At 36.8% G+C, this 14889-nt stretch overlaps 1 protein-coding gene across 5 annotated transcripts in view; it reads left to right on the plus strand.

The window, feature by feature from the left end:
* The window catches only part of LOC134679035 (insulin-like growth factor 2 mRNA-binding protein 1), an 84547-nt gene that overhangs the window by 42693 nt on the left and 26965 nt on the right, over positions 1–14889 (plus strand). Inside the window, exon 1 of one of the 5 annotated variants that reach the window (XM_063537840.1) lies at positions 4628–5281. The exons of 3 other annotated variants lie outside the window; for them this stretch is intronic. In XM_063537840.1, the coding sequence (XP_063393910.1) occupies positions 5187–5281 (95 nt within the window). In that variant the 5' untranslated portion in view covers positions 4628–5186. Of the gene's footprint in view, positions 1–4627; positions 5282–14889 lie in introns of those variants that run through there. One more of the 5 variants, XM_063537843.1, reaches the window with a different exon arrangement.

The following is a 14889-nucleotide window of genomic DNA, read 5'->3' on the forward strand; positions in this document are numbered from 1 at the left end:
TCCGCGAATTAAGAACTATGGGGCATATTTTTCAATAAGTTGACTACACCCTTATTTTTATGGCTCCTCTACACGATGGGCCAGCGCCGGCCACTGCAAGGGACGCAGCCAGGCGGTAGAATGAGATAGCAATATCACTTGTTCCCTCGCATAAATACGTCCGAGTGGCCGGCGTTGGCCCATCGTGTAGAGGAGCCACACAGTTGAGTTCAGTCAACGGGTTATTTTTCTCTTGAATTTATATTTTTCTCACATCACGTTCCACATTTTGGCCACTTCGCACTAGATACCTATATCCGGTGTTGCCTATTTGTATGAATGAGTGGCGGGCAGCAGTGTTGGGCAAAAAGTAATTGCATTACGAATTATGAATTGCAATTAAAACATGTAATTTGAATTATGAATTGAAATTTCGGAAATGTAATTTCTAATTGCATTAAAATTTCACTGCATTACTAAATGTAATTCGCAATGCAATTAGAAATTACATTTTGTAATTTTAATTCGTAATGCATTAATGCATTACAAATTACACTCAGTAAAACATTTTCATTGTTTTATATAGCATGCTATACCTACTTGTTTGTGGGTTTGTGTTTTAATTTTGCAACTCAATTTTAAGGAACTTATCATCAAAACTTTCAACTAATTTTTTACGTACTTGTGTAAGTTTTTTAGTACGTGTTTTAGTTTTAAACTAGACTGAATATTTTCCTTAACCATTCCACGTGAGTAAATTTGATCCTGTTTATGTGAGTTATTAAATAATAAATAGTTTACACAACGTAATTGCGTAATGCAATTACGAATTAATTTAATTTCAACTAAAAATTACCAGGTAATTCAAATTAAATTTAATTCAATTACGAGCGTAATGCATTACAAGTAATTGCATTAAATGTAATTTAATGCGTAATGCAATTACAAATTAATTGCATTATGCCCAACACTGGTGGCGGGTTACAGTGGTGTGCGATTAATGAGTGTGCGCTCGCAGCACGTGCATGTACGCGGTAGGTAGCGTAGCGGTAGTGGTTTAATGCCCGCCCGCGCTTGTGCACACGTCTGTTCTGTCCGTTGTCGTACGCCGCATGCTGCCTGGCCAACTACTACCGCTAAACTACTTGTTTACTTTATTTATTGCTGATAATCTTGCTTTCATTTTTTATTCGTTAGAAAATGACGTGTTCTAATTACAAATATATATATTGCTAAGCTGGGTATAGGTTCCAATACCTAGATTTAGGGATACTTAATGTGGAGCGAGGGTGGTTTGCCGAAGTAAGCAAGGGCGTTTTCTCTCCTTGGATCGACGTCTCGACTACTTAATTTTAAGGTGAAGCGGGACACGAGGCGGATGACGCCTGTACCAGACGAAGTAGGCGGTGTCGGGCGACCGCCCTCCGCGGGCCCCGGGCGAACGCTGTACAAAACGCATGGGCGCGGGGCGCCGTGGCACGGACCCAGTAACAAATATACTTCACGAACTGCTATTGCTTTTAGTGATTAGAACACGGTTGACTTATGTCGATAAGATACGTGTAATAAAATCTAAAAATCATAACATTAACTGGGCGTAAATATTAACACGTAATTTTTAATGACAGCAAAAATCTGTGTATCGGTCGACTGCGCTAGCTTACTCGATTATTTTAAACTGCTTTTACAGATTTTGGTGTTTGTGGACTGTTAACCCTTTACCAGGCTGACATTTCAAAAATGACAATCGAATGTCAGTCTTACTCATCGAAAATAGAACACATGTTTGAAGTGCCGTATGTGGGAAATATATACCCCTTAGCCTGGTAAAGGGTTAACATGCCCTTGCTTTCTTTTAGACCATACATATTTGTATGTAGGTTCATTTGCGTCTCATCTCATTCTGCCAATTAGTTTTTTTGGGGGGAAGAAAGTACTCGCCGGTAGTGTGAGCAGTCAGCGATTAGATTAGGTATTTAACAATTAACCTTTTCGCCGCCACGTCAATGAAGTAAAACAGGGTCATCATAGCCATGTCAAAAATTGCCCTTAAACAACCCTTATAACATCAAATCGTAGCATGTGAGGCACGAAATATACTGACTTTACAACAAGTCAATGGCGGCGAAAAAGTTAAACCTACACTTAGTGTCTTGCTCTGTTAATAAACGCAACTCCCTTTTGTGCTGCCTACGGTTGTACGAATTGAAATCTTTACTAGGCTGAGGGATATATGTCTCCCACATAGTATTTCGAAAAAGTCATGTTTTAACTCCGTATCTACTACCAAACATATCAATCCCTGAACATATTATTTTACGATCTTCATTTACAACACGCTTCTTAATACAATGTGTTTTTGGCAGCCATTTGAATTGACTTGACCGGTAAATTCAGTGGTTTTTGGCGAAATGTGAAAACTTTCCTTGCACTTTCCGGAATTGAAAGCAGATAAGTCGGAGCAGTTTCATATGTAGATTTTGAATGTTGTAAGTTTATGCAATCTTTATTAAACATTGATGCATTAGGATGTGGGATGACACTATCCCATTTCCTTGTTAGAGTTTTACTACGTGGAGCTTCCATAGCTCGGTAAATTGTCGTATCATACTATGTGGGATCTATACATGTACCCCTTATCCTGGTAAATAATATAATTATGTACACTTAATTGAATATGTCAGTTCATTACCCAGACAGGAAATGGGGTTACTGTATCCCACATTTTTTGCTCTGGTTACAGTAAGTAACATATTCAACTATAGTTATTAATTTATTATTATTACCATTTCGTATAAGACGTTCCGTACGTTTCAAAACTATAAATACGATTCTTAAGACACGCTTGTTGTTCGCGACCTGGTAAAGGGTTAAAGCATTATTCGTCCTAACCTAATTCGTCAATAATATGAGTTAGACCAAGAGAAGTAAGCAACGATTTTGATAGCACACGCAGTGCAAGCGTTATTTTAAACGTCAAACTTCTATGACATTATGACGTCTGTGAATAACACTTCTTGGTCTTACTCTATTGACCGTGCTACATTAGATAATTCCATTATATTGTTATTTAATTTTTACTTTACTAAAGAGACATGCATTTTTGTAATACCTATGATAAGAATTAGTTTGTGTGGGAGATATTCAGCACATAGCTCGATCGTGACTAATAGTGTTGCTAGACGTATATACAAAATGGCAATCGAATTTCAGTCACTCATCGAAAATATAGAATACACGTTTGAAACTTTGAAGTGCCGTATGCCACGATTGTCACGGAGGGCAAGGGAATGTGGGAAATATATATCCCTTAGCCTGGTATAGGGTTAAACCGCTGAACCGATTTGGATAAAATTTAGTATGGAGATAGTTTGGGCCCCGAGAACGGATATTCGGTTCTTTTTATGAATCATCATCATCATTCCACGAACAGACAAAGTCTATCTGGCAACCCTAGCATGGTAGATCTTATGTGGAAGACATACTTAAATCCCTCAGCCTGATCAAGAATATAATAAAAATTGTGGGTTGTTAATAAGCAAATGGGTAATGTCCCAGGCAGGCAATAGGATTACCGTATATAAGGTTGCCAGATCGAAAGGCGCTATTATCGGGAAACAATATCAATTTTTCGGAACTTTGGGACTTAAGTCGGGGAAAAAAAATACATTCAAATTAAAGTATTAAACACAACAATATTTTACATTATTGGCACTACGTCAGCTCGCCCGACGACAGTTCGGTACTTGAAATTATTGTTTTATAACGTGAAGTTGTTTTTCGGGACAGTTTACACCTTGTCGGGAATCGGGAACACATGCTAAAAATCGGGAGAATTCCGCCAAATCCCGACCATCTGGCGGCAACCCTAATCGTATACCACATCTTTTTTTTTGTTACAAGAACGTACTTATTGGTTAAAACCAATTCATACAAGACGTTCCATATGGTTGCAAATCGATATATTATACTTTTTAAGACACGCTTGTTCCTCACGCCTGGTAAAGGGTTATATAAAGATCTGTCTCGGTCTAACTCAAAAAACTAAAGTAAGGATACGCACCAAGAATTTCGTACATTGACCCGCCATTTCCTGTCTCTATTGCACGCGCATAATTATTTTGCTATCACGCTCGGACAGTGGCATGGCATGAGCGCCGCGCCGACATCAAGGGTACGACAGAAATATACGTGCGATTGACATAGGAACAGGCGGGTCAAAGTATGAATGTATGAAATACTTCATGCTTAGCTTCCGTTAGCTGTAAACCTCGCGACTCTGTATTCGCAAAGCTTAACACTGAAAAAATCTGCGAGGCATTTCCTGGCATAATGTCACCCAGGTGATCGTGCCATAATCCAGTAATTTTTTATCTCATTTTGGGTGAATAACTTCAATGATAAATTAATTGTTTCTAATGAGATATCAATGTTTTTTATAGCATTTGGAAAATATTTACTATATTATCAAAGAAATCACCTGTTACCAATTTCGATACAAGTTAATCGATATACGCGCTTCACTATACTCGTACCGCGCTCGCTCTCCCCTCGGGCCCCGAGCAGAACCACGCCCAGCGCGCGCATTCTCAAACAAAATCTGCACGAAATGGATGCACAGAGAATCGACTCGGCGGCGTTGTCGTCCGTTTAGTCACACACGCGAAGTACCACATCAGTTAGCCAGGCAGCTCAGTTGAGAAGTGATCTTGATAGCCGGCACACCGTACCTTACACACGGCGGCGCACACGTGCTACTCGCGTCCATCCCTTCTCCTCCGAATCGTTTCCGAGCGAGTCCGCCGCTCGCTCGGCAAAGCGACGCCGCTGTCCGCCGATCAGTCCGCCGTCACCGGTCGCATTCCGCGCCGTACCTTGCTTACTTCGGACCATACGTATTATGTAATACAAAAATAAACAGATACGTTGAATACCAAGCAACCACGTGTATGTACACACCGGCCGGCATACCACCGGAAGTATCTTCGCGACGCTCAACATTATCGCGCTCTGGATACGCGACGAAGGGCGTCTTGACGGTGGCTGCGACTAGTGGCATTCCAACTTTGCTCCGGATTACACACATACCCAGGATTTCATGGAAAACGTGATAATTTTGATATAGTGTTTTTTCTTCGTTGAAATTCTAACGTCATTCTACCTGTTCAGTATTTTATCGAAATAATTGTGTCTTGAATATAAGTGAAATGTCGAATTCCGTGGAGCAGCAATTCAGCGAGCTCAATTTATCACAAGAAGATCATGATCAAATATTTGAACAAGACGATTCCCAAGATCTGAGGTTAGTATAGAAATTGTCATTGTTACTTTATTGTGCCATCTCATCAATCTCATCATACACCGTAGGTACTTTTAAATCATGATATTATAATATTAATCGACCAATCGGCAAAAGCATGTCGGGCTAGGGTTACCAGATGACAGGAATTTTCTTGACATATTAGGAATTTTGGCCTTTTGACAGGAATGGGGACGGAATACGAAAATGTCAGGAGTTTGTTAAATTGATATTTTTATAAAGTACCTTTTTATCCACTTAAATTAATCCAAAAACATTGTAAAAAATTAATGAATGAGATCCACTCAACTTAATCAATAACTTCGTAATTATGTATTATTCATTTACAAATCTTTACTCATAAAGCATACATAAAACATAATGTTATAGAAATCGAAATCATGTCTAATACATATTCGCATTTGCAAAGATAACAAAATCGCTAACGGCTAGATTATTTTGACGACCGGTCTGGCCTAAACTGCAAAACGTAATTCAAGACCAAAAAAAGTAAGACAATGTTGTGTTGCCAATGCAATAATTTGTTTGTAAAATAGTAAATTCCTTTTGATAAATAATCCCGCTAAGATAATTTATTTATTAGTAATTTTACTCCTAGGATTTAAAAAAGTACTTTTATTTATTTTTACGTAAATACAAGACGCGCTAGTAAAAATTGGCAACATTGTCTTACTTTTTTTTGGTCTTGAATTACGTTTTGCAGTGCAGCTTGGCAAAAAAGAGTAGAAATTAAAAAGTGGCAACACTGTAGTATCGTCTCGTTATCTTAGAGTCTGTGCGGAAAGAGAAGAGTCGTGGGATTTGAGGGCGCGCCAGTGCTATTTTATGGTTTTTGCTATGCTGACAACACTGGTCACGTGATTATAGTACGATACTAAAGTTCATGATACTTGAATCCCTTTTATTCCGGTTTTTTACCACGGCTTACTAAACGGAGCCTGGTGGTGGTGTCGGCTCGTCAACTCAATCCTCTGATTTAGCGCAGGCACTAGTTTTCTTTTTAAAACACTTGTCGATACTAAAAAGTGACAGTGCGATTGACAAAACTGCTAAAACTAGTTAAGAATCTGCCCAATACAACTGTAATTTTAGTACCAAACAAGATAGAGTCTCATTTATGTACTGCCTAATCTGTGCAGTCCAACAGTTATTAAAACCGGGTAGATCGGGTAGAAATTGGGCAATAGAACTGTAATTTTATCTGGGATATATTTCACCCATTGTAACCTTGACTTGTAATGTATGTGTACATTATTAATAATAAATATGAATATGAATAAAAATAGTGCATAAGTAGGTAGGCCTTATTGGGATATGTCCGGTTCTCTCATCTCACGATATTTTACTTCGCCGAAAAGTCACTGCTAAATATGAAATATAATTTCGTAACTAACAGAACCTACAAATAAAGAAATATTTTATTAGAAAAAGTTTTATTCAGAACCTAGTAAACGAACTTACAAATAAAGAAATATTTTATTAGAAAAAGTTTTATTCTTTGTAATCGAAGTCTGAATTAAAATATTCAATGTCACTTATGTTTGAGCTAGCTTCAGAACAACCAGGGACACTCATAGAACTATCTTCATCTGAACTGGATGTGCTTGAATCCGGCACGTAGATTACGAATTCTTGCATATCACCTACTTAGCGGTCTTTTATTCGAGATACCGTAGGTACTTTTACACAATCCTGAAAAAGAAATTACATATAAATATGCATAAAATAGCAAGTATCAAGACCATGAATGGCATTTAAAGATCATGAATGGCCTGCATATTCATGAAAATTAATATATTTTGAATGAATATACTTACCGATTATGTACCGGAGACAAGTTACTTAGGGGGCTTATTAAATAGGTAGTTATTTAATATTAAATACAACATCAATTCAATACCCGCGAATAGCGGAAACACGTTCCGCGACTTTTTGTAAGTCGATAGTCGGCTTTTAGCCGTTTTCTTCCCGCTGACAAAACCGAACAATGTTAAATATAATTTTTCTCAAACATGCAATGAAATATTGATGTTATGTTCCTTATAATAGGCTGCGAAGTATGACGTTTCAGGTGCGACTAGGACAAAAGGTCGTTAATGGAATTTCATACACATCTTGCAGGCCTAGGCCGGCAAAGTCCTCTTTTTTAATTTTCATTTCACAGATATTTGTGACACAGCATCGCGGCATTCATCCATTAAAAAAAACTAGAGGCAGTATTTGCTTTATGGTTCGTAATGACACTCTGCCACTACGCCTATAAAAAAAAACAAAAAACAATGTTTGCTATAATTTGCAGTTTTATTTGTATAAAATCAACATGAACTTAATAAATAATACACTCTATAATTTTAAATTATAAATTTAACTACACAAATAAAAACATTTAAAATATTTCATCTAAACGTTAGCGGTGTCTACTCAAACACGCGTAGTTATATTTTTTAAATTGTTATGGAGGTAAACTTGAAAAATATTCATTCTGTTTTATTGGATTTATGGTGCGTTGTGGATTTTTTGACTTTAATATGAGTTCCGACGAAATAATGAAATTAATATTAATTGTAATCGTAGGTGTTGGAATTGGCAGCGTAAGCAGAATTGATTTTAAATAACTTGCTGCCTCTGCCGCCAAGTCAAAGACGAAGTATGTATACGGTTGCTTATGGCAATTTTATTATTTGAGAAACTAAGAAAAATGGCTTACAGTTTATTAGAAACAGTTTTGTGGCATATTTTAAATGAATGTAACTACAAATTCGTCAACACTGTGGAAATTATACTTATTTACGCCATGCATAAAGCAACGATGTATGTGAAACATGATATCAACATGAAAGACTATGTAAACTTATGTGACGAAAACGACAGTTAGACGGATACAAGGCGAAAAAATCAAAGATACATGAAAATATACGGGTAGTAAAAATACACGACTCGTGTTAAACATACGCGTGATAATGATATAGGTACGTGTTGGTTATATTTTGGGTGTAGTTTACTTTTAGTTTTTTCTATAAATAAAACTTGGGTTTCGTGGAATTTTTATTTTATTTATTTCATTGCATGTTTGAGAAAAGCACTATACATACCTCGGCGGGAAATGGGGTTGCCCGCGCTCAGACCTATCCGGCCTCGCTTCGCTCGGCCGTCTATATGTCTTCGGCCGGCAACCCCTTTCGTCCCGGCCTCTGTAGTAATGTACTATTCCTTGTGGTTTTATGTACGGTTTTATCGTGTTTTGAAAATATTATATGTATATAAAACTTGCGGTTTTTGTTAATAAAAATATACAATGACAGAAGTTTGTTTACTTTTTACAAGACAGGTGTCAAAGGTTTGATTGCCATATAAAATTTAAAATGTTAGTTCCCGTTTCTGCCACGACTCTTCTCTTTCCGCACAGACTCTATATATATTGGTTTGAAAGGGACGACACTACAGTGTTGCCTCAATTTAATTTCTACTCTTTTTTGCCAAGCTGTTTAATACAGAAGGTACTTAATAAGAATAATGAGATTGCTAAGATAAAAATAATAAAAAGGCTAGTGTTTTTTTAGTGTTCCGTAGTCACCTAGAAACGGCGGCTTTGCTCAGTGATCATTGATGCTAGAAAGCTGCAATTTGGCATGGATATATTAAATCATGCATGGCGACAGAACCGTTATAAAAAAACGTATTTAACTGATTTGCAAGACCGAAGTGATCCCATAAGTGTTCCGTAAACAAAGTTTTGTACGGAACACTAAAAACTAACTCAAGTATGCTTAATACATTTCTGATATTTACATTATACGGTTTGACATTAATTATTTTTTTTAAAGAAAAATATAAGAATTGGTTATTTTTTTTTATTACGAATAAATAAAATTAATGTACACAAAAAAATCAAAATTTTGCTCTACTATTCCTCGTTGTAAAAAGTATACACATGGCATATTTAATTATTTATTAAAAAATATGAACATCAAAAATGAAATGTAGACCTACCTACTTTCGACCACTAGCTCATTGAATAGGAAGCCCTTGATTTACACGAAACGAAAATGATAGGTACTTTTGAACACAGCTAATTTTTATTGACCAATTTTGGGGGGCACTCGCCCTTTAAAGTTGGCTACGCGATCTACACCGTGTTTTTATTGAATTCCGTTAACTTCGGGGTATGGTTAAGTACGTTTAAGAGAACTAAAGGGCATAGTTAATATTCAAAAAAAAAATTTTTTTTTTGCTTTTTTTGAAAAAAAAAAAACAGTTTAAAAGTAATTAAATGTACCATATAGCGTTGTTGTAACACGGGCAATACATTTAACTCAACCAAACAGTTGAAATCTGTGACATATCAATGACATTTAGAACATCGATCGACCGAGATTGTACTTAAGTTTAGTAGCAAATGCATGAACTCATTCTAAACCGGCCCTAAGGCAAGTGTACACGTTTGTAGAGGTCTTATAGGAAAAAAAAAATTATTGATTATCTCCGAAATGGAGTTAATTAGCATATCGGTGTCTTTGAGAAAGTTACTTGATTTAAGCTCAGGAATGCACCCCTGAAGTTAACGGAAATCAAAAAAAAACACGGTGTAGAAGTGTCTTTTAATTCAAAAAAGCTTTTTTTAAATCAGTAACTCCTACTTATGAAAGCAAAAGAATGTACATAATTGTATATGATTCATAATTGTTACATATTTTCCGTGATTTATATTTAGGTTTTTTTTTTCAATAAAAAGACACGTCAAGATTGTTTACCTTTTTGGGCCAGTCATCTTAAGCCTAAAAAGGGGGTCAACCTCGGAATGAGAGATAATAAGCTGGAAACTCGTATACACCTTCGTTATGACATTTTAAAGGTTCTCTTAAAAGTCGACGCATATATCATGTGCGCGTCACAAGTTAATCAAGGTCAAAGTTCATGAAAATCGGTTTTTTGCGAATATCAAGATTTTTATAACTCCGCCGCTGTTTACATGTAGGGAAGAATTGTAGAGCATAAAATTTGTGACACGTTAAGCATCGAACATTTTTTCATGAGATTAGCCGTTTTCAAGATATAGGGCACAGAAAGCGCAGTGATCAGACATAAGTACTATAAGTTGGTTTGATAGTGAATGAGACCTTACATTTTGTGACTATGCGCTGAAACTTGGCACAGTTCATTTTTAGCTGGTCTGAGTAGATTCTGACCGGGAGACATCGAGAGCCACGGCACATTTAGTGGGGGGAGGGGGGTTAAGTTCGACGCTGCCGCGCTTCAATTGAAGCATCATTTCTCTAAAGCTATACATATTAGGACATGTGATATATCATTTCCGGATAAATTATGGATGGAGAATCTATTTTTGGAACTAAAACAATGTACTTTCTAACAAAAAAAACCAATAAGAATGAACTTAAAACTACTTCATCTCGCTATTTTAACTACAGATAGAGATTTCGGGAGTTAAATAAAAGCATGTGAAAACATTTTCATGTATTATTAGTACTTAAAATCTACCTCTTTCCTGTAGAAATATCTTAAGTTAAAGGCTATAAAGCTTAATTTCCTGATAAAACCTCAATAATACCCTTTTTGTAGTAAACTATGTCATAAAATCATTACATACATACACACAAGCTGTTAGATATTGTCCACAGGAGGGGCCACTTTTGTTTTAAAATCTATATGTGATCCATAAGTGTCATTTTAACGATTAATAAACTTTATAGAACGTATTATTCACACAGATTACCAGCTCGCCTTGCGTTATAGTGCGTTTCCCGTGCCGCTGCGCCTTCTATGCCGTATATCTTGAAAATGGCTAATGGCATGAAAAAACGTTTTAGGTATACCTAACTCGTCGCAAATTGTATTCCCTACAATTCTTACCTACATGTCTATAAAATTGGAGCTATAGGAAACTTGATATCCGCGAATAACCAGTTTTTATGACCTTTGACCTGGAATAACTTCCGACGCGCACACGATATATGCGTCGACTTTTAAGAGAACCTTTAAAATGTCATAACTAAGGTGTATACGAGTTTCCAGCTTATTATCTCTCATTCCGAGGTGAAACCCTTAATTTAACTGGGCCATTTTTCTAATGCTAAGAAAACTAACTGTAGTTAAAATTTTCCAACAAAAGTCAATTGGCTTCCTTCACTGAGAGAAAAGTACAACAAAAACTCACTTAGAATTACAAAAATAAACTTAATCCGGGGACAAGGAGAGTTAACTAATAGGAACAAAATGACTTTTGCAATTTCTATTACTTGCAATTTCTATTATCTGTTTGTTGAAATTATATTTGGGATTACTGAGCTGTTTGTAGAAATAAATAAACTGTACAGAAATAGTGAGACGTCCATAATTATTACTAAAACTTCATTTTTTCCCCCAGTACAGAACTGTTTTTTAATTCCTGGTGATGATTTTTCTCTCAGTGTTTCTTAAATCAATCTGCGAGTCGAAAGGAGCATCCGTGCAAAAGGAAATTCCTTCACCAAATCGCACTTTTTTGTCATGTACACCATGAGATGACTATTCAATAATATTTTCATCTTGTAGTGGTAACAGATGATTTGGATGACATTGTTATTTTAAACGTAAGTAGGTTTAGCTTAGCCTCGCTGACTGCCGGTGCTTTATCTTGAAATCTTGAATTTAAATAGGGATTTGAATATATGTACCTATATATTTACCGATTTCGGCCACAGCGACTGTGTGCTTTGGAGTAGGCAATATATAATTAATAGGGATGATTGTTGGATGTCAAAGGTCATTTTGGTGTATTCGTTATGAAATAAGGTTTATTGCCGTGATAAAAAAACTAGAGATGCAACGGATAGTAGTTTATCCGTACCGTACCGGATATCCGGTATCCGGCCGCCGAATATTCGGCCAGCGGGACCTACATTTCGCTTTTACAGGTGCGCATTCTGCAGGTTTGACCTGTTTCTAGTGAACGTTCGCGCGGACACATTTCTAGCTTCGAAATGAGTGCGCGTGTAAGTCAGTGGAATGTTTAAATTGTTATAAAATAATAAACACGCGCGATTATGATCAAGACTGCTTCTTAAATCCAATTAGTTTACTCCGAAATCAAGCAATATTACTATCCGGTATCCGGCCGGATACTAGGTCACTATCCGGTACCCGGCCGGATATTAAAATCATGGTTGGATAGTCCGGATACCGGATATTAACAGAATATCCGGTGCATCTCTAAAAAAACCCGTGTATTATTGAACTTTTTAAATGTTATTCAATGATTAATGCAGCGGGCGCAGCACGGTTCCATTTTTATCGACTATCACTATGCGCGTCCCTTTCGCACTTACATACTTGTTAGAACGTGACAGGCATAGCGATAAGGGATAAAAACGCGACCGTGCTACGCCGCCAGGTGGCTGGTATTAGGTGGGGTGGCTGGCATCAGGGCACTTTTATCCTACAATTTCGTTTAAATTTGTAAAGGCCTCTATTGACCACATAGGAAAACGTAGGCTTCCAATTATCTTTGGCCACGATTAAAACCACGTGAAACTAAAACGCGAAATTATGTCGGTTTCGTTTGCTCAACAACTTACTTATAATAGTGTTTACAGACGATTGCACGTTCGATCGTGTGTAAAGCCCGTCACAGACAGAGCGATAATATATCGGCAGATACCGTAAGATATAAGATATCTTAGAGTATCGCTAAGCAGCCTAAACACAACACACACGCCAACGATACCAAAATATATCGTAATATACCTAGCTATAACACCTTAAGGTTGCGATAAGGTATCGTAAGATACCAAAATACCTATACATTAGAGCTTCGTGTGTGGACTCTGTTAAATAGTACATAAAAGATATCGTAGAATGGCATATCTTACGGTATCTGTCGATATATTATCAATCCGTCTGTGACGGACTTAAGGTGGGTACTCCACCGTAGGTTAGGTTAGGTTAGCTAGGCTATATCTTTTGGTTAAGCAAGGCCCCAACGCTGTCTTTTCTCTTTGACGGCGCAGCAACTAGTATCATTTCTCTTTCCTTGCTCTTTTAAAAATGCCGTTTGTCAAAAAAGGACATCCATACTGTTGACAAGATGGACTTCAAATCCAGGTGTCCCCTTTTTAGGTAGACCCAGGTTGTGTATGTGTGCGTAAAAACGTATATGTGTGCTCTTTTAGGGATGTAAAAAGTCGATTTTAATCATGTTATATATCGATAAACGCTACACAGCGGAACGAAATAGCGATTAATTGAAACTTCAATATCTTCGTTAAACATAAACATAATTGAAATGCTAATGGATAATTAATATATTATAATATAATAAAATAATTCAATTATTGCGGAACACCTATTTTAGTAGGCATTTATGTATTTTAATTAAATATCTGAACTTTCCCTTGGTTATGCTGGGGCGTGACTATAAAATTGTGATCTGATAACCACAATAAAGAATAAAAGCGTTTTTGTTCATTTTAGGTATCGTTAAACCTTTGAAGTAAAATTAAAATTGCAAGAAATGTCGATAGTTTATCGATATGACTTTATCGACATGGCTACAGCAAGGTGGGCCACATTGTTAATCGTACACTAAACAAAAGTGGTCCCAGTGACAACTTGCTTGGAAGGTATCTCTGTATATTATATATCTATGGGTATATGGGTTCTGAATGATCTGATAACCTTTCATGAAACGGAAACTCAGCCCGGCCATCGGAAATCCATAATACCGATCCCGGCTGCTAGCCCGGCGCGACGGAGCGCACCTATAGATTTTTGAATTCATTGCTATTATAGTTGTGTCCAGCTTCAGCACGAGATACATTTGTAAATAAAAGAAGGCCGAACGAGTCTTCGCCCAGTACTGTATTTAACTACTTTGCCTCTTACATCCCACATGTGGTACGAGAGTTCTTGAACACATTAATTATTCGGGTCCATTCTTTCATTGATTGGATCGTGTTTTCGGCCTCGTATTCATTTTTACCTAGGGGCTGTCCATAAATTACGTCATTTTTCACGATTTTTGACCCCCCCCCCCCTATAATCATCCAAAAACCATGCTTCAAATGACCCCATTTCCTCCTACTTCATGCTACCGTCATCCGATATCCAAACCCCCCCCCCTAATTTGAAATGACGTAATTTATATGAATAGCCCCTTATACAGGTAGTTCAATGTTGAAAAAAAAACTTATTATTTTGTGGAAAAAAATTGTTAGGTGTCCAGGGACAATTTTATCACGCACTAATTTATTTTAATAGTAATAAAAATAAATTTAAATGAGTGATGGATCCTTAGCGCCTACTTTTTTCAAATTTGTCGTCTGTTTCTATTTTATTGACTGAGCTGGCTCGCCAGAGGCCAGAGTACATATCAATTCAGAATTCAGCAGCAAAGGGGATCTATCTAGCTAGATATCTATAGAATTTGGCTTCAATTTGTCGATGCGCGGCAGGTGGTCTTTGGTCTTCAGACTATCATCAACGTCATCATTCAGTTCATAGGTATCATAATCGCTTTTGTAGATTTTGTAAGGATTTTGTTGACTAATTCATACTCTAATATAATCTATAATACACTGAGAGAAAAATCATCACCA

The sequence above is a fragment of the Cydia fagiglandana genome, chromosome Z (genome assembly GCF_963556715.1).
Source record: "Cydia fagiglandana chromosome Z, ilCydFagi1.1, whole genome shotgun sequence".
Lineage (NCBI taxonomy): Eukaryota > Metazoa > Arthropoda > Insecta > Lepidoptera > Tortricidae > Cydia > Cydia fagiglandana.